Here is an 18,281-nt window from a genome sequence, read left to right as displayed (position 1 = left end):
AATGGAAAAGGAATCGGTGCCGGTGCCCATACAAAAGATGACGCTTTCCCGGGAAAATAAACCGCCTCAAAGGAGACGCATTGGGGGATAAGGAAAAGTGTAATGGGTGAAAAACAAAGAGTGAAGGCTATAAAGGATACTGAGTTCAGGACAACACATGACCAACTGTCGCTCTCAGTAAACAACGCTGATAAACACGGCGAAAATGAGCAAATAGTTGAGGTAACATTTTATTAAATTTAAATTTATAAATGGTATAATAAGTTTGCACATTGGTGCTTCGATGGGCTTCACTTTAATGCTCCCCTCGATTTAATACTCTTTTATGCACGCATAAGGAGGGGAAACACCCACATCGGTTTGGGGCTAATTTTACGCTCCTCTAACTTCGCATTATGCGATTATTATGTTCCGGTTGTGGGGTTGAGTGCTGTGCAAGGAACCAGCTGCCCCACGTGTATTTTGAGGTTTGTGGGCAAATAAAATACAAGTATATACGTTTTGTGACCTTATTTTCTTGTTAATGATTTTACAGCCCAATAATGGGGGCTCTTCCAATAGAAACGGTGGTCGCTGTCAACAATACACATTGATTAGACCCATTAACAAATGGGTGCGTAATTCGCAACTCGATACTATCAGCGATTTAATCTGGGATTTAAGCCGTGCACATGCAAATCAGTGATTTCGAGGCCGCAGAATAAACTGCTCAACATGCTGATTTAGCCAGGGATGCAGAAATACATTTAAAATATTATATAACTAAACTTTAACTGTTAAATAAACTTTAAGCTCAAAATAATATTTTACAAACTTTGCCAAAAGAAATCGATGTACTAAAAGTGTTTTTGATTTAAGTGAGTACTAGCGTCTTAATAAATCCTAATTAAAATCATTTATTCTCTTAAAAACTTGTAAACTAAATATTTTTAACATCCCTGATTCAAATGTCGAAAAATGGCGATGCAGCCCAACCGCGAATCTCTAAACCGAAACCAGATTTTAAATGCATGTAATTGTTATAGAGACGAGCGTTGGCCAAACAAAATTTGCGTCACTATTGCGGCTGCACCTGCGGCCGTCAACGGCAGGTGTTTCCTCGCCCTCGTAAGCTGCACTTTCCAGCAAATAAATTATAAATAAAACACATCGACGTCCCCATCCCCATCACCATCCACATGGCCACCAAGTGCTGTCATGATTTTGCCGAACGAAGCACACAAGCTCTCTGCCTGGGCGGGGTGACCAGATTAAATATATCCCTTTTTTCGGCATCCCGTCCACGCTGCGGATGCTTTATTTATGCCATGAATAAATGCAAATTTCCCAACGCCACAGCAGATTTTGCAACATATGAGCAAAGAAAAGCGGATGGCAGCGTTTGGGGGCAAACGGAAAAGAGACTCCGCAGCGTGTCCTTTGCATAATAATAACTTGTAAATGTCATGTAGCGTAACCGTGTCCTCTATCAAAAAAAAAAAAAGAAACAAAAAAACTAGGGGAGAAAATGCCAGAGTGTAGTACTCCATTTGGGATCGTGTGCCGTATGCGAATTAGCATTTAATATGGGACATAGGGCCATGAACATTAACATTGCTAATACGCCCGAGTGTCTTCAAAAAGGGAAACTGGCCAGCCAAGGCGGCAAAAACGGACTGCAAGGCAGAAGGAAAGTGCAACAAGTTGAAAGAAATAGAATAAATAGCAATGAACCGAAGCAGAAATGTAAACATTTCACTTGCCCTCTGTTTGCTCACTTCATAGAATCAGGCGATTAGTTTAACTTCTCAACCTTTTGCCAACCATCGAACGCCACTAATTGACCGGAAACGAGAAAAATTGATTTATTTGCTTGGGCTTTGGGCCGTCTTGGTCTCATTATTGCGATAAAAGCTGGGCACATAATCAAGGGCAATTGGCTGTTTGAAAAGCGATTTCCGTAAGCCAGGAAATTTATAAATTTGTCGAGACCTTGATCCGAATTAATGTGTTTAAGGGCCAAGTAAAGTGGAGCATTTAATAAATTAAATTAAATTTAGTAAATAGAAATAGAGTTCTACTAGTTCGTTAAGATTAAACATATTCTTTTTCTGGTTATAAAATTTACCAATCACAATGAACATAAATTCGTTAGTTGGCTTAGTTTATGAATTTGTATCATTTGATTAGCCACCAAACGCCAACAACGAAACCCAATCAACTTTCGTTTCCAATTTCTGGTCGCCATTAAATCGGTAGGAAATAAGGCAAACTTTAATTATTTATGGGCCTGAAGGAGTCTCGTCCACTGAATACGGCATAATACGGCAAATTTGCTGGCCAGCAACAACTTACTCCGGCCAGATTCATTGGGCCATTTTTCGCATTGGCAAGCGCTTTTGGCCCAAAGACAGCGAGCCACTTGTGTGCGATACGTTTGCCACAAAGACAGAAACGAATCTCTGAATGGAAGGGAGAAGACAGTCATATACGTAGAGCCATTTGAAAACTATTACGCCCAGGAGATTCATTCAAGTAGTGCGGCATTTATAACTCAAATGTTGCCCAAGTAACAAAAAGCCTAAAAACTCGAGCACAACGGCAGGAGTTCAAGTGTGGAGAAGGATTTGCAGCCAGCCATTAGTGATGAGAAACGAATAATTTTACTTGTTTCACTACAAGTATACTTATGTAAAGGGGTATAAAAAAATAAATTACAAGCAATTAAAAAGTACCACCATTTGTGATAGTTTATATCTGGCTAAATCAGTGATAGTTCACTCTGGAAAATATTGAAGCGCTAGAAAAACTTTAGGCATCTCTGTTGAAGGAAATGGGAATAACGAACTATGGCAGGAATATGAAGAAACTGTGTAAACATTCGAGGCAATGGCGAAAACGGCAACACAGAACGGCATTCTCTGTGCTTGCTTTTTATTAGAATGCGTCCATGGAGACGTGGGCGCCAGCCATTGTCTGGCAGCCTCCTCCATGAATCCCTATCGCCTTCCGAACGAGTATACTCGTATATATTGTATAATATATATTGTGCCTGTGCAGTTTGCTATACGTTTCTTAGCACGTAGTTATCTATGGCAGCAACTGGAACAACAATGCCACTTGAAACAACAATAAAAAGTTTGTTGAATACAGATACTCGTGTATCGTGGACAACTCCCTATGCCGCTATGAAAAAAAGAAGATGAAAATAAAATATAAACATTCTAAACCAAACTGGAAAAAAACATCAAGGTATATGGCAATCTAGTTCGTAATGAAAAGCGGATTGCTAACAACGATTATATTCTGTATACAGTTCGTGGCACACATTAATAAACATTTATTTTTACATTTTTTGGTGTAATTAGGCATTAGTTATTCGATTTTTTCCCGAGTATTCCGGGATACCAAGTCTTGTGGATCAAGAGAAAATGGCGTTGACAGGCAAGCGGAAGAGATAGAATCTTGCCATCGCGAATTAGCTCGTTCTTTTTTACACAAAGCAAAAAGTTGTGCATATTTTTAGCATCAACAGTTACATTCGTAGGCGGTGTCGAATTATTGTCAATGTATACCAAAGTATTATTGGTGCCAGATGCCAGGACTGCACACACCAAAAGTGTGATTAAAAAAAGTGTTCCGCGCATCTCTGCAACTTGGCGAATGCTAACGATTTAAATCTGAGTAGTTGCTTTAAGTAAGTTGAGATCAAATCGTTAATTTGCATAACAAATTGAATTGGTTAAAGTAAACGGTTTTTTTCCAGTAAGAACTATATCATCTAATATATGACAAATACATCCATTTTTCTGCTGCTTCGAATTTATAGAACGATTATACCAGTGATACAGAAAAATGATAGATATAGGATATTTATACAACTTTTTTCAATCAATTCCAAAAATGAATATATATTTAATTGGGCAAAAATAAAACGAAAATAAATACATCATAAAGGTACACATTTTATTGAATCCTTTTGGCCTCACAATAATTTAGAATTTGTCAATATTGATTATATTATGATTGACATTATTACCATCATCTTGGGCCAAAGCAGAGGCAATAAACAGCAAAATGCAACCCGTAAGGAACTTCATGTCTATCAGATGAGGATAGAAATAAAACGTGAGTTCGGCTTTTATATCATTTATGAGCCAAGTATTGCATAAGCCAAGAGAATCGTTTAATTGTTTTAAAGGGTGACCGATTTCATTATCATTAAATAATATTTTTCGCCAAAACTTTAAAAAACTAGCTTCGGTACTAATGGTTTTGGTACTAGCGCTTTTTGAAACATATATAAAACAAAATATTTTAAGCAAAAAACCAATTAGATACAAAATAAGGCACAGATATCTGACATACTGGCAGTCTGTGACTATTTTTATAAGCATTTTAAGCATAAGTTTTTTAAATACATTTAAAGCTATTAGACAAATGATTAATTGGCCAATAGTTTATGCAAAAACTGGCATTTTCTTGGATATAAAAGAGTTTTTATAAGTTTTCAACCTTGAACTAAAATAAATAGCCCATCTCTATTACATGCAAGCAATTAAGTAAATGTTTTATTGAATTCTGGGTATGCAAATTTCAAAAGTTCATCTAATTTGCAGAGTTGGGATTGTTGATGTGAATCACATTCTTGTTTTCGTTGGTGTTAGGATCCCCTGATTGGGCCAAAGCCGTAGCGGCGAACAGCAGAACAATTCCAGCGATGATCTTCATGTCGGCCAGTTGGGATTGTGAATAGTGCCCAGCTAGATGGGTTCACTCTTTATAAGGCCGGGGTTGCGTAAGCGAATCTAATCTAAATGCCAGACAATTTTCAAAAGTCATTGCACGATGAAGCACGAAAAAGCGGAACGAATTCCCTTACCTTCAGACTTTACTGACCGAATAAAATTTAATCAGCCTTTGATTCCATTTGCAAACCAACAATACTTTTAAACTGACATATCCTGGCAATGCAAGAAACATTTTAATGGATTAAGGCAAAGTCTCTTTCAAAAACAAGCAAATGGTTTGCTGGATTTCTTATACAAACTATATTTCGAAAACGTAAACGGAATTCACCTAACCTAATAAAAGGGTTTTAATTCCCATTCATAATCATACTCATTTCAGAACAATCTAAGAAGAGGTTGTCTGATTGCTATCTACTATAGTTTTCCACGACTTGTTGTGGTATTAAAAGTCAGTGAAGCACCGCATGCAGTTTAAATTATTAGTGCATATATTAAATATATTGAAAGACATGTATTGTAATTAGCGTTCCATTTTATTAGAAGTAAATAAGTCCCGACTCATGCCATTTACTGGGGTGCAGGAGCATCAGGAGCAGGAGCGCTGGGTGCAGCTGCGGGTTTCTTGCCACCAATGACGATGACGTTGTGATTTGTGTTTTTGGCTTTTTGTTGGCCATTGACCATGGCCAGAACAACCAGCAAAGTGACGAAAAGACCCAGGAACTTCATATTAGCCAGTTAGAAGTTTAAATGAAAGCATTGGGGAAAAGCAACATCCATTTATATAGGCAAAGGAGATCGGCAAGTGAATGTGAAACCAATCTTGACATTCGATACGCTCGACATTTACATGATTCATCCGAGAAAAGTAAGGAATGTTAGCAAACCGTAAATTTCGAGTGTGAAGTGCAGTCTAAAATTACAATGAAATGAAAGTGTCACGAACTCTAAGCGCTGTAGGTTCTCTGCTCCTGGTTCTCAGCATCGTTTTGATCTTCAAATGGATAGCATACAATCGAGCTGACCACAAAGCACACACAGAACCGAGGAATTCAACGACGAAAGCAATTCCACTTGAGAAAAAACCCATCGAAAGACAAGTTAAGAATAAAAAGCAAGTGCAGAATACCTTACCCAAAAAAGTCGCCAAGTCGGTGGCCAACCAACCCAAGTTCAAAACGAACAAGATTAGCAGGAAAATTCCAGTCATTCCCCTGCTCGATGTGCTCACGGCCAGAAAGCAGCCAAGTCGTGGACAGAGTATATTCTTCCATGAAACCACGAACTTCAGGCGGCTAGAAAAGAGCGCACTGGCTCAATTGAAGGCCCGGTCGGCCTGTGCCATTGAATCGGCCGCCCTTCACAATCCAGGCCTCACTGTATTTGTGCTTTTCGCCGGCGCCACTCATCGTCCATTAAGTGGAGATCCGCTGATCAAGGCTTTGCATAAGTACAACAATATACGACTGAGGCACCTTAACTTGTGGCGCTATGCAGCTGGAACGCCCATCGCAAAATGGCTAAACACTGGCAAGCTATTTAAATCGAAATTTCTCTTTCCACATGTCTCGGATCTGCTGCGCTATGTTACCCTGTACAAATACGGCGGTCTTTACCTGGATCTCGATGTGGTGGTTCAGCAGAATCTGGAGAAGATGCCACCGAACTTCACGGGTGCGGAGAGCAACAAATCTCTGGCCTGTGGCGTCATGAAAATGTCCTCCGCCGGTCTGGGCCATAAGATAACCACCATGTGTCTGCGGGATCTGGAGGCCAACTACAATGGCGATAAGTGGGGCACCAATGGACCCGGGGTCATAACCCGCGTGGCCAAGAAGCAATGCAAAACCGAGAATGTCAATGCAATGATTAACAATCCGAAACGCTGCAATGGCTTCAGGGTCTACGATCCAAATGCATTCTATGCCATACCCTGGTTGCAGTGGAAGGACTTCTTTCTGCCGAACAGACTCAACGTGACCATGAGAAGAGTATCCAAGTCTCCGGTGGTTCATGTTTGGAACAAATTCTCGAAGGGATGGAAACTAAAAACGAAGGACAGCTGTGCCTACATCAACCTGGCCAAAACTCACTGCCCCAGGTCATTTGCAGCAGCGGGAGGTTTTTTTTGATTAATTCTAAGCTTCAGTTGGTTCGGAATAAGTAACTAATAAGTACAAATTTTAGAAAAACTAAATTTATAAAATTCAGCTGTGTAAAATATAAATATCTAGTTATTATAGATGCAATTTGGCAATCAAATTCATCTTTCTGAATTATCATAGTGATAGCTTATTAAATTCCCCAAATGGAGCGAACTAATGGTAATAGCTTTTAAAACTTTTTAAAGTAGGCCCAAAAAGTGAATCGGATCAGGCAAGCAGACATAAATCTAAATATGCTAAAATGAAATAAAGCGAATTATATTTTTGATTCATAACCGGCGGAGCTAATTGTCTGTTGAAATATTTATTATAAATTCCGAGGGCCATTCAAATTCCTACTCCCACTTTTGTTGTCATATCGCCATGAAGAACTAATTAATTGTTCCCAAATAAAGCCAAAGTAAATAGCCGGAGGCAATTTCAGGCAGAGTATTATTAGCATTTTCGAGGATGTTTCGCGGCGCTTTCAAGTTTTGAATAAATATTTTCGCATCATTAACTTTAAGCTTTATTTATGCTCGACGCAATTTTCCAATTTATTTATACCTTGTCTATGGCTATATATAGTATATATAAATTCAAAACATTCCAGATGCCAGTGGACCATGGACTGTGGATTGGGCAAACAGACGTGAAGGGAACTAATGCCCGAATTTATTGTGACTTTTGCCACTGCCTGCAACAGCTGCTCCACATTATGGGGTGTCATCCAAAACTCCAATCCAACCAGTCAAAAAACAAAAAAAACTAACTAAAATGGTGAAAAAGAACCAAAACTCACATATGGGTCCCATGCTCAGTTTTATCTGCTGCACTGCACGCGGCACATTTGCATATTTCGTGCACAGGAGGAGCTGGGTTTTTATTTTTATTTCATTTTTATTAATGCGAAAAATGTAATTTCAAGCATTTGCAACTGCAGCGGTCCCTTGGGGCACCACGACAGTCAGCCCAAAAACAAAATTACAAAAAATTGGCATGTGAAAAATGGCAAAAACATTTGGAAAAGGCAAGGAATTCCATTCGTTTATACCTCGTTGACTGAGCAAATGGCACAGCTCTTCGAGTTTAAAGTTGGCTAGTTTTTGCTAAATTCAATGCTCAATCATTTTTTGGTCGCCTTCTTTTAATAACAAAGTATGTAGAAAATGTATAGACAAACAAATAAAATGTATAAACAAATTTTGGAAAAATCGAATTAGGATCCGTAAATAAAATGAATAAATTCCGTTTACTGTTACCTTTTATATATAATATCCAGCATCTATTTAAACATCTGAAACACGACACACAAGCATAAACTGTTTCTCCTCTTACACCCATTTTAGTACTGCAGATGGCTCGGGAAATCCCAGGTTAGCACTTACATTCATAACAATTACTAAAGCAATCAAAACACTTGATTAGATTTTTCCCTTTTAGTCTCGGGCTCTTTACTTTTCGCCTGTGTTTGTCCACAGGGTCAACATGTAATTTGGCTCAGTTACTTCATTTGCATTTGTCACGCTCGTTAGTCTTACGGAATTCCCGATGGGAAGTACGTAGTTTTCGATATCCAATGACAGTCACGTGACCGGAATTCCTCACTGGGCCAAAACAAAAACTAATGCCGAGCGAAGTTCAAGTAATGCTTACTAAGCTGAAAAGTTCTGTTCTCGCCGGAACGCAGACATAGAAATGTAGTTTTAAAAATGTAACACAAAAGCGACAACATCACAAGGACTTGGGACTCTTGGTCCTTGAGCTCATAAATAAATATAAAAAATTATTGTAATAGTTTTCAGCTGCTGGTTGTACTTGGCAGCAGGCAGAGTAACTCGTATAAATACCCAAGAAAAGCTCTCTGGGCTGAAATCCTTTGGCTTTACCTAAGCTCTGGAAATGGGATAAAGCGAAAGTCTGACTTGCTCTTGATCACAAAAAGGACTTCGTGGAAGGAAGATGATTTGAAGTGAAGCAGAAAATAACAGGAAATAAATCTCTTAAAATATTTATAAATAAATGAAAGCCTTAAGAAATGCTGTTAGCATTATTGTTTTAAAATGTTAAATAAGATAAACTGAAGGATAAATACCTCGGGGATGGTTTTCGTTCGAAATAATAAACTATTACATGTTTCCAAATGTTATGGATACACATTTCTATTGGCTAGATGGTGACAAACAGCCAAATCATAATTTGCAGCAAATTGAACCCACACCTTTATGTTGTGCACCGGAAAACACAATCCAAATTTTAAATGAAACTTGCAAAGGAGTTGATTAAATTTCAACAATGATTGCACAACGAAATGAACGCTGTGGCACATTGAAATTTCACGAATGAGTGCCTCGAAATGCAGCACGTATTTGCATTATGATTATTATTGTGGCGGTGGCGGTGGCCATGCTCACAACAATGCCAGCTGAAGAAAAGCGTGCAGCGCGAAAATATAAAGCCAAATAATACTTTTTTTTATTTTTTGGCAGCACAAGGAAGTGGCCAAAAGCGCACTTTTCATAATCTCTTGCAGTTTATGGTCGGCAGTGGGAAACAAGCAGTCAGCCAGCTGAAAACTCAAATGAATAGCAAATTGCGGCACACGCTCATTCGCGCAATGCCACAAAGGCTTTTCCGAATATTATCCCATCTGGGCGTTGGGGGGGTGGGTTTCCCTGCGGAAACAGCTGTTTCCTTTACACAGACACGACCCCCGAATCCCCGGAACCCCCCGACCCACAGAAATCCCAAGAAGATGCCGCGAAATTATTATTACATTTTATGCCAATTCAGCGCATTTTCCATGTGCATTTCGCAGCTTCAGCCAAGGAATACGGACGAAAACTTTAGTTTTCCCTGGCCTAATTAAAGCCACCGACCTGAGCCGAAAATGGCGGCCATAATTTTTAAACTACGCCACAGAGTATGCCATAAAAATGAAGTTTTAAAATCTTGATGACCCGACTTCGCGGCTGTTTGTCTGTCGACTGCACAAAATGTTCATATTTTTGCCATTTCGCCTGCCTTTAATTTCAAAGACGCACCAATTCTTGCTGCCACTCAAAATATCAAATACTCTCTCATTTTAATATTAAATATATTTATTGTGGCTCAGTAAATATATGAAAGCTGATTAACTATAGAGCAGTGAAATGTTTATATACGCTTGTTATTATCTAGAATTATTTACTTAAACCCGATGTAATATCCGTACATTCCGTGTTCGACCTCTGACAGGGTAAACGAGAAACAAAGTAGTAAAAATGGTAACTGCGGCCCGCGAAAGCCGTGAAATGTTCGTCCAGAGGAAAATAAATGAGCTCCGTACATGGAACTTAAAGTTGGAGGCAATGCGATGCGATGGAAAGGCGTCTTTTCGCTAATTTGGTATGCAGCCCACACAAATCTAGTCATTATTAAAAGGCCATGGCTTTGAGACTCAACCTCAACTGGACTTTGAGGCCGAACTGGTGGTGTCTGCTTTTTGCTCGTTTGATTTGCTCCATTAATTTTGAGCGGAGTTGCTTGGGCCAGGAAAAAGTTCTGTGACAACAAAAGTACGATCTCGTTCGGGCCCCGTTGATTTGTGTGGCGCTTTTCTGGGTGATTAAGTCATTCATCAGGCGGCAGTCTAAGAGGCCATTTTCCTAACGCGGCTTTCCAATGAAGCGTTATGCCGAATAATTAGAGGTTTTCTTCATTCCCCGCATGACTTATCTTCTAGCCGCCAATGCTTCCACTCACTTCTTTCAATTAAAAAGTTTCGCCCTTGTCATGGTTACGCAATAAATTTCTAGGCTTCCACGGCCACGCGGCGTATGCGTAATAAGCATTCAATGATCGGCATCGCAGAGCAGACCTAAGCCCATTTAATTGGTATTAATTATGATTCTGGACCCAGAGCCGAGCTGTTGCCGTGCAACCTGCTGAGAATTGGGGTGGTTGGCAGTGCTTCGATGGGGAATTAGCTTAACACTCGGCATAAATAATGGGCATAAGAATATGTATCCAGTTTCTATGCTATTTACAAACATATACAACTTAACAACACAAAGAAAGGATTATTTTAATCTCATGCAAAAATATTAAATAGATGTTTTAACTTTTTATTTTTGAAATAAATCCCCCCTTTTTCTAAGTGCACCCGTGGGTGGCTGGTGTCACAGGACCTGTGAAGGTCATCGCTAAGTAGTTTAGTTCTGCCATTGGCATGCTCAGCAGTGCAAATGCCTTGATAAACGTTGCAATTTTATAGCTCACAGCATATTTATTTCACAGCAACTTAATACAATGAAGGCGAGGGACTTCTTTGTTGGCTGCCCCCATTGTTTTGTACTTCGCAAGTCTTTCAGCTGCTTTCTACGCAAATTTGCTTATTTATTTGTTGAAGTTGAGATCCCTGCCGAGGAAGGGAAGTGCTGCCCAAGATGAAATACTATTGACTCTGCAGAACTCTCAAGTGCTGCAAATTAAGTTTACAAATTGTAGCCAGCGGTTGCTTTTATCACTATTGCAATTAATTTGGCCAGGGGGAAATTATTGAAAAGCCGATGTAATACATTTGTACAAAACTCTAGTTTACTTTGGAATTAAACATAATCAAACAAACTTTTTATCGTTGGCTCACATATCGCAGCACTTTATGGCCAAGGATAATGACACGTAGCAAACAGTTGCATGTGGATGGGAAAAGTGTCCTTTATGCCACTTTATACACGAACGCAGGTGCAAAGTATTAATTTCCAATTTGCCTGCTATTTTTTTCGTTGCAACACTTCTTGTTGACATTTGTGGCACTTTGTTGTCTTGTTGGTTTTAGTTTATATCGCGGCCAGTTCTACTCGTTTTTATTATTAATACGACAAATGCCTTTTGTGTTTGGCACCCACATTCCCAGAAACTCTGCCAACTGGAAATTTAAGCCAAGTTGCTTCGCTTTGTTGCCGTGTTAGTGACAGAAATTATTCTTGTTGACACATAAAAATTGTTTAACCCTTTTTTTGCGTGGCATGAAAAATGACATGAAATGATAAAACGCTTTCGGACGTGAGTGTGAGAGTGAGGCATTTGGCCAAAACATTTCCCTGACATTGATGTATTTGGGTCAGAAGCTGGGCGGATATTTTCCGTTTGCCCAAAAAAGGAGGGAAACACCCCGGAAAAATACTCAAGATATATGTATGTTTATACACTTTCCGGCTCATTAACAGCGCCAAATTTGCATAGTTAATCGCTTTTTAATTGTTGTGTTTGAAATTTTAAATTCTTTTCGGGGGCGAATTCGTTGTTCAAGCCGCGCACGTTTTATTGCAGAAATGTCTACAATTTATTTGCATTTTCTGTTGGGCTGTGGCCCATTAGGCAAATAGAGTTTACAGCTTCGACCTTGGCTAATGAAGCATAGTTTTGAGATTTGCCACGCCCCCACACAGACCACCGCCCTCTCAGACAGACTGCAATTAGCCCGCCAGCAATAGCTGAATTTCTATTTCGCCCTCTGTGTTTTGTTTTTTAAGCACTTTCTATTTTTTATTCTCGGCTGCCTTTTGCGGTCATTAAAACAAATGGCAGCTCGGCGATCCGCTGGCTTTAAAAATTCCACATTTGGCCTCGGGTCGAATGGACCAACCAACCAACTGACTGACCGACCGACCGACCGGATATATCATTTGACCAACAAGCCAAAAAAACAAACTCACACACAAGCCTCAAAAAAAAAAGGGGGCAAAAAAAAGAGGAGAAGCGCCCCAGTAACACAAAGTTTGGTTGGCTTGCATGCGGTCACAAAAGAGCAGTAAATTAAAATTTACTCGACACGAAATTGAAGCGGCACTGAGCTGCTCCTTGCCACCCTTCCTTCATTTTCCCATGCATTTTCCGTGGAAGTTCATTCAATCTGCTTGCGAATGCAGTCCCCACCGAAATATCACTGCAAAGGCATAAATTCATATTTTTGCGCAAGATATATAATCGGGTTTTACAAATTGTAGTGAACCATTAATTTCTGATGTAAGTGGAAAGTTAAATTAATTTTTGATGATAGCATTGCGAGGTTATAATGGGCTGTTAAGCACCCTGGAGGGAAATAAATAAACAGTCAAATGTTTAATGCATTTACTATAAAAACAAATACATAAAATACTTAAAAAACTAACTGAAAAAACTGAATTAATTCCGAGCGCTGAAAGTTCTGTTTTACACAGCCTATAACTATTTACTATATACATTAAAAATAATTTTTAACTGTTGTAAGCTTAGAATCTCCGGAATAGTCATAGCTTTTCCTAAATTCGTGGTATCCCTCGCGATTTTTCACTGATCGCCTGCAGTCCTTTGGAGCCAACTTGGCATACTGCACTTCATTTGGTTCCGCCTCCTGTTTGCTTTGCATGGTTTTTTACGTGGTCAAAGTTGTACGTTCCCGGCCAACTGACATGCAGATTTGGCCCAAAACAAAAAAATAAAAGAGCAGGCCGTTGGCCACTTTGCAGTTTGGCACGCGTGCACAGATTAAACGGCGGGAAGAGAGGGGAAAAAAAAATGGGAATACAGGAAAATAGCCTGCAGCAGCGGTCAAACAAACAATTTTAAAGAGCTCCAATCAATTATCAAGTTGAGTCCACTCTGCTTTTACCACAATTTTGCCTTTTGCCGTTAAGCGACAATTTCCGCAGCGATTATTCAATGTCAACTAAAAAGTTGCACAAACGTTTGAAAAACCAGCAAAAGCAATTAAAAGCAGCTGCTGCCCCAGCCACGCCCCATTTTCCGGTACGCCCACCCACCCAGAAAGTTCATGTTTATTTTATGTGGCAAAATATGTTTTCTTTTCGGCAGCAATATTTATGTAAGCTCTGCAGCAGTTTATTTGTCAAGCCGGACATGCAGATGTCGGGGGATTAGATGGATTTATCGCACTGTGACAAATATACGGTGTAAATCATTGAGCTGCCCGCCTCTACAGGCAGCTCCACACGTGTTGAATTTGACGCAAGAAATGCTGCATTAAATATGCAGGCGTGCAGCATAAAAACGAAAGTTTTATTGGCTTTGTCGTAAAAATGGTTAAATGCATGTGAAAGGTGTTTTTCACATTTGGGATAACCTTTCACGTATTTTAGACAAGATGATGTGCATATTATTTATTAAGTTTCCATATTTTTGTATTTGCACCCACAAAAGTATTGTTTTTCTGTTGTAAAGGATATCCAAGTAAGAAAAGCGCTGAACCTAATTAATTAAACACTATCGTGCGGTAACTAATTTATTTTATGTAACTTATTATTATTTAAATTGCATTTAAACACAGCTTGGCTGTCAAATGCAAATATTTATGTTAATATTAATATTCGCTGCGTTTTACCAAAGGCCTGACTTAATTAGCTGCCGCTTTTTCGCACCCAAAAGTTATGAACTAACTTATTCCCTGAACCTTAAATTAAATTGCAACCTTTATTTTCTAATCCATGGCGTTAGTCGCAAATGAAATTCTGCCGTTTTGCAGCCAAACTGCAGCTACACACCTCACGATGTCGAAGTTAATTGAAATGCTGTTTTATTTGGCCCTAGATATTGCCGGCAAACATGTAGCATATATTAGTTATTGATTTCCCACAGGTTGAGAGGTTTAATGGCACTCAACTCGAAATGGGTGAAAAGGGAAGCCCTGTTTTAATCAACTGTTTACATGGCGAGAAGCTTAAGAAGGTAAGCCCCATTTATAACCTTTTAAAAAGTTGTTTCAAAATGGAAATATTTTCAACAATACATCAATCAAATCGAAAAGCTTGGTAACAAGGTATTGGATTGTTAAGTTTTCGTATTCTAGGACATAATATTTTGGTTTTGAAAGAAACGCATTAGGTATCTTTAATATGAAAAAGCATTTTCAATATTTCATGCTGAATAACAATTTTTAATGGATAATAAGGGCTGATGTCTCTGCACAATATAAAATTATAAGTTTGCTTGATCAAAAGTCGATAATTGATTTTACAATGCGTCGAATAAACAAAATGTAATAGGAAATGTAATATAAACGTCCAAAACTCACATGCAGTTGCCAAGGATATGTATGCCGTACATAAAATAGGCTCAACGGCTAATGTGATTCGATACTGCGACATGGATGTATGGATCTATGGATCTGAGATATTTGAGTCCTTGAGCGAGAACATGGATGGAAACGAGTCCTCCCGGGACTCGTTGCTCTCCACCATGGAAACTTCGTGCGACGAGGAGCTGGTCTCCAACACATCGCCCACATACTCCTCCACATCGCTCTCGCTATCGTAAAGCTGATCCTCGGCATCCAAATCGATGATCAGGCGACGCAAATGGCGCAGTTCATCGTGGGCACGCGACACCTTCCGCTCCAGCGCCTTCATTTGGGCCTGCATATCGAGAATATACATTTATCATTTTTATATATTGAAAATTGCAATTCCAACCTGCGGAATCAGCGGACAGCCCAGTGAATGTAAAATGTGCATCAGAGGATCCGCTGGCAGCGGATCGATTTCCACCATTTGCTTTAAAATCTCCAGGAGTCGGGGGAAAATCCCGTTTTCCGTCAAGTACGCAATCGATTCTTCTTCTTTCTCCGACATGTTGCGTAATTAAAACGAGCAAATTGCTAAGAAATTGTGCAAATTGCGAAATTTCCAACGAATTAAACTTGCGATCGCGGGATAACTGTATAGCTAGGGCTGCACTTGCATTCCACATTCTGCAGCACCTGGCGGTAGATTTTGGTACTCGGGTACTGGTGCTGTTAACTCCTAACAGTGGGCTGTTGCACGCAAGGCTACAATTCAAATGTATTTTGGCGGTAATTTGCTTATGTCCTTTAAACAATTAAAATTCTTAAATTTTAGAAACTACAAAATATTAATAAACTCTTAAAAGGTTTTGTCACTTTACGAGCTAGTATTGGTAGCCCGCAAAAAGCCGGCTGTCGGTCTGGCAGCACTCTAAATACAGTGTGGCCAGCCACGGACGAAATGGAAAAGTTAGAAGATTTATTCCGACTTTCAGTGTATTTGCCGGAAAACGCAGCAGTCTCACTGTTTTATAAATATAAGCAAGGCAACAACAACAAATATAGTCAAAATTCGAAAGAGGAATAGAATACAAGTTAAATATAGCACCGATCTCTGAATAGACAATGGAGAAGTTAAGCAAGGCGAAAAAGGTGGCGCGCGAGGAGAAGCAGCGCGACCAGAAGTTGGAGGAGTTGGTAATAGCGTGGTGGCCAAAACCAATACCAAAACCGCAACAAAACCCTATTTCCACAAACTTTAAGAATCCATGGAAACGGGGATAAATAGTCAAGTTTAACACTGAATTGTATCTATTTTAGGTCATGAAATCCCTCGACGAGTGCCCCTCCCCCGAGGAGAAGGTGAAACTGCTGCTGCAACGCCATGTGGACAGCGAGAAGAATGTAAGCCGGCTGACAGCGGAACTGCGCGTCCTGCAGCGCCAAATGGAGTCCCAGCAGCGGGAGAAGGAGCAGGTGCAGCGGGATCTCAACAAGAGCGTCCTCATGCGCGACAAGCTGCAGGAGGTGTGCCGCGAACAGCAGCGCATCATCAAGTCCGTGAAGAACGAGAGCCTGCTGCAAATCAAAGTGGAGGAGGAGCGACGCAAGGAGAGCCAGACCAAGTTCCAAAGCTCCCTGAATGATGTCCAGAAATCCCTCGCCAAGAACAACGAGGAGAACATCAAGCTGCGCGATTACAACATCGAGATGACCAAGAAGTAAGCATCGCCGCAACTCAGAGGGGATCCGTGTTCTAAATATAGACACTGCACACGCACGTTCTCTGTTTTCTGATTTTCCCTAACCATCTGGTCTCCCGTTTTAGGTTAAAGCTGCTGGCCGAGCAGTACCAAACGAGGGAGCAGCACCTGGAGAAGCTCAATGAACAGGTTCAGTTGGAGGCCCAGTTGCACCAGGCCAAGCTGCAAAAGAGCCAGGTGGAGGCCGCCATGGAGAAGGAGATACTGAAGAAGTATGTGCACAAAAAGCCGGGTCATCTCGCGATAAACGCACCTTAGATGGTCACACATTAGAAAACGAGTTTTCATTGAGGAAACTCTGAGATTACTGGTTTTGATTCAACTTCGCGGAGTAGCTATCATTTAATTACATTTTAATCCTTTTCGTTCATATTACACCTGTTATAGCACAGTGTCATGAAAAATATCTAAATTCCATAATTCTTTTAGGGAAAACCAGATTGGCCTGGAGAAACTGCTGCAAGCGCAACGTGCCATCAAGGATCTCACCGATCGGGAGCACCAATTGAAGGAGCAACTGAACATTTACACAGCCAAGTACGATGACTTCCAGCAGTCGCTGCAGAAGTCCAATGAGGTATTCGGCAGCTACAAGGTGGAGCTAGAGAAGATGTCCAAGCACACAAAGAAGATTGAGAAGGAGGCGCTGGGCTGGCGGCAAAAGTACGAGAAAGCCAATGCCATGGTGATTGATTTGGCCACAGAGAAGAGTCTGCAGTCGCAGCATTCGGAGCGCCTGCAGAAGCAGATACAGCAGCTGCAGAAGCTACTGCGTGCTCTACAGCTGGAGAGGACCACACTGCACAAGTGCCTGCGCGACCACGAGATCGAAATACCCGCCCTGCCACAATTGCCCCCCGAGCCAGAGCCAGTGAACGTAAAGCCCGTCAGTGCGGAAAATGTTAAAATGGAAATGATGTCTCGCAACTGTGCGGAACTGAAGCAAACGCTGGCCAATCTGCAGAACCAAATGAAGCTGCTAACGACGAATGAATCAAAGACAGCCATCGAGGAAAAGAAGAAGGCCGAGGAGCAGCGATTGGCGAACAATGCCAAGAAGAATATACGCAAGAAGGAGAAGAAGTCCAAGGCAAAGGCCGCTGCTGCAGCAGCGGCAGAGGCTGCAGCATCCACAACGAACGGAGAGGTGAACGGCGTTGAGGAATCAGCCGCCACAGACTCCAATGCCGAACTAGAGGCAGCGGGTGATGCCTCGAACGTTAAGAACGGAGAGGAGCAGACTGTTGACACTGCGACAGACACCCAGGAGCTGGTAGGTGATGGCGACGCTTCCATCGCCAAGTCACTTGTTGATATATCCGAAGTGCCTCCCCTAATCGATGCCAATGCAAACTAAACAATTGACTGTTCGCCCATACTCCCATCCAAATCTCGGGCGGCCACCAAGCCTTCCCTGCAAAGCATTTTGTGTCATCCATGTCTCAACTGAAAAATGTCATCAATTACAAAAGCAACATGGTCAGAATTTTGTACTAGTTATTTATTGTACTTTGTATATTGTATTTATTTAAAAGGATGTCGTCGGTGATCGTGTATTGCTGTTCAACAACAAATTGAGTAAAACGTGTTTCCTGCAAACAGA

General features: G+C 40.6%; 5 protein-coding genes across 5 annotated transcripts; 2 read left to right on the top strand and 3 right to left on the bottom strand.

Moving 5' to 3' along the window:
* Positions 1–3,924: 3,924 nt before the first annotated feature.
* On the bottom strand, positions 3,925–4,106 carry LOC120452840. Its single transcript, XM_039637268.2, has one exon. The coding sequence runs from the start codon at positions 4,077–4,079 to the stop codon at positions 3,975–3,977; it is 105 nt and encodes a 34-aa protein (XP_039493202.1). The 5' UTR covers positions 4,080–4,106; the 3' UTR covers positions 3,925–3,974.
* A 417-nt stretch (positions 4,107–4,523) lies between these two features.
* Positions 4,524–4,750, bottom strand: LOC120451812 (accessory gland-specific peptide 57Db). The gene has a single exon (XM_039635770.2). It carries the CDS (start codon positions 4,708–4,710, stop codon positions 4,588–4,590), a length of 123 nt encoding a protein of 40 aa, XP_039491704.1. The 5' UTR covers positions 4,711–4,750; the 3' UTR covers positions 4,524–4,587.
* Positions 4,751–5,654: 904 nt separating this feature from the next.
* On the top strand, positions 5,655–7,938 carry LOC120454156 (lactosylceramide 4-alpha-galactosyltransferase). The gene is made up of 2 exons (XM_039639219.2): positions 5,655–6,831; positions 7,488–7,938. Exons 1-2 carry the CDS (start codon positions 5,660–5,662, stop codon positions 7,528–7,530), a joined length of 1,215 nt encoding a protein of 404 aa, XP_039495153.1. The 5' UTR covers positions 5,655–5,659; the 3' UTR covers positions 7,531–7,938.
* A 6,773-nt stretch (positions 7,939–14,711) lies between these two features.
* Positions 14,712–15,587, bottom strand: LOC120451762. Its single transcript, XM_039635690.2, has 2 exons — positions 15,325–15,587; positions 14,712–15,267 (listed from the first exon to the last, which is right to left on the bottom strand). Exons 1-2 carry the CDS (start codon positions 15,481–15,483, stop codon positions 15,013–15,015), a joined length of 414 nt encoding a protein of 137 aa, XP_039491624.1. The 5' UTR covers positions 15,484–15,587; the 3' UTR covers positions 14,712–15,012.
* Positions 15,588–15,940: 353 nt separating this feature from the next.
* LOC120453049 (alpha-taxilin) lies at positions 15,941–18,281 on the top strand. Its single transcript, XM_039637570.2, has 4 exons — positions 15,941–16,112; positions 16,236–16,636; positions 16,744–16,890; positions 17,108–18,281. Exons 1-4 carry the CDS (start codon positions 16,041–16,043, stop codon positions 18,033–18,035), a joined length of 1,548 nt encoding a protein of 515 aa, XP_039493504.1. The 5' UTR covers positions 15,941–16,040; the 3' UTR covers positions 18,036–18,281.

This window comes from Drosophila santomea, chromosome 3R (assembly GCF_016746245.2).
Source record: "Drosophila santomea strain STO CAGO 1482 chromosome 3R, Prin_Dsan_1.1, whole genome shotgun sequence".
Taxonomy (NCBI): Eukaryota; Metazoa; Arthropoda; class Insecta; order Diptera; family Drosophilidae; genus Drosophila; species Drosophila santomea.
The sequence above is the reverse complement of the archived record's forward strand: the minus strand, read 5'-3'. Positions and strand labels throughout refer to the sequence as shown.

What these genes read in the sequence shown, in the direction of transcription:
- LOC120452840 (XM_039637268.2), bottom strand. Translation starts at nt 4,079, where the DNA reads ATGAAGTTCCTTACGGGTTGCATTTTGCTGTTTATTGCCTCTGCTTTG.
- LOC120451812 (XM_039635770.2), bottom strand. Translation starts at nt 4,710, where the DNA reads ATGAAGATCATCGCTGGAATTGTTCTGCTGTTCGCCGCTACGGCTTTG.
- LOC120454156 (XM_039639219.2), top strand. Translation starts at nt 5,660, where the DNA reads ATGAAAGTGTCACGAACTCTAAGCGCTGTAGGTTCTCTGCTCCTGGTT. An exon ending in GCCAAAACTCACTGCCCCAG is followed by an intron (nt 6,832 to 7,487) that starts GTCATTTGCAGC and finishes AAAACATTCCAG; the next exon opens with ATGCCAGTGGACCATGGACT.
- LOC120451762 (XM_039635690.2), bottom strand. Translation starts at nt 15,483, where the DNA reads ATGTCGGAGAAAGAAGAAGAATCGATTGCGTACTTGACGGAAAACGGG. An exon ending in GCTGTCCGCTGATTCCGCAG is followed by an intron (nt 15,268 to 15,324) that starts GTTGGAATTGCA and finishes CTCGATATGCAG; the next exon opens with GCCCAAATGAAGGCGCTGGA.
- LOC120453049 (XM_039637570.2), top strand. Translation starts at nt 16,041, where the DNA reads ATGGAGAAGTTAAGCAAGGCGAAAAAGGTGGCGCGCGAGGAGAAGCAG. An exon ending in ACCAGAAGTTGGAGGAGTTG is followed by an intron (nt 16,113 to 16,235) that starts GTAATAGCGTGG and finishes TATCTATTTTAG; the next exon opens with GTCATGAAATCCCTCGACGA. An exon ending in AACATCGAGATGACCAAGAA is followed by an intron (nt 16,637 to 16,743) that starts GTAAGCATCGCC and finishes CTCCCGTTTTAG; the next exon opens with GTTAAAGCTGCTGGCCGAGC.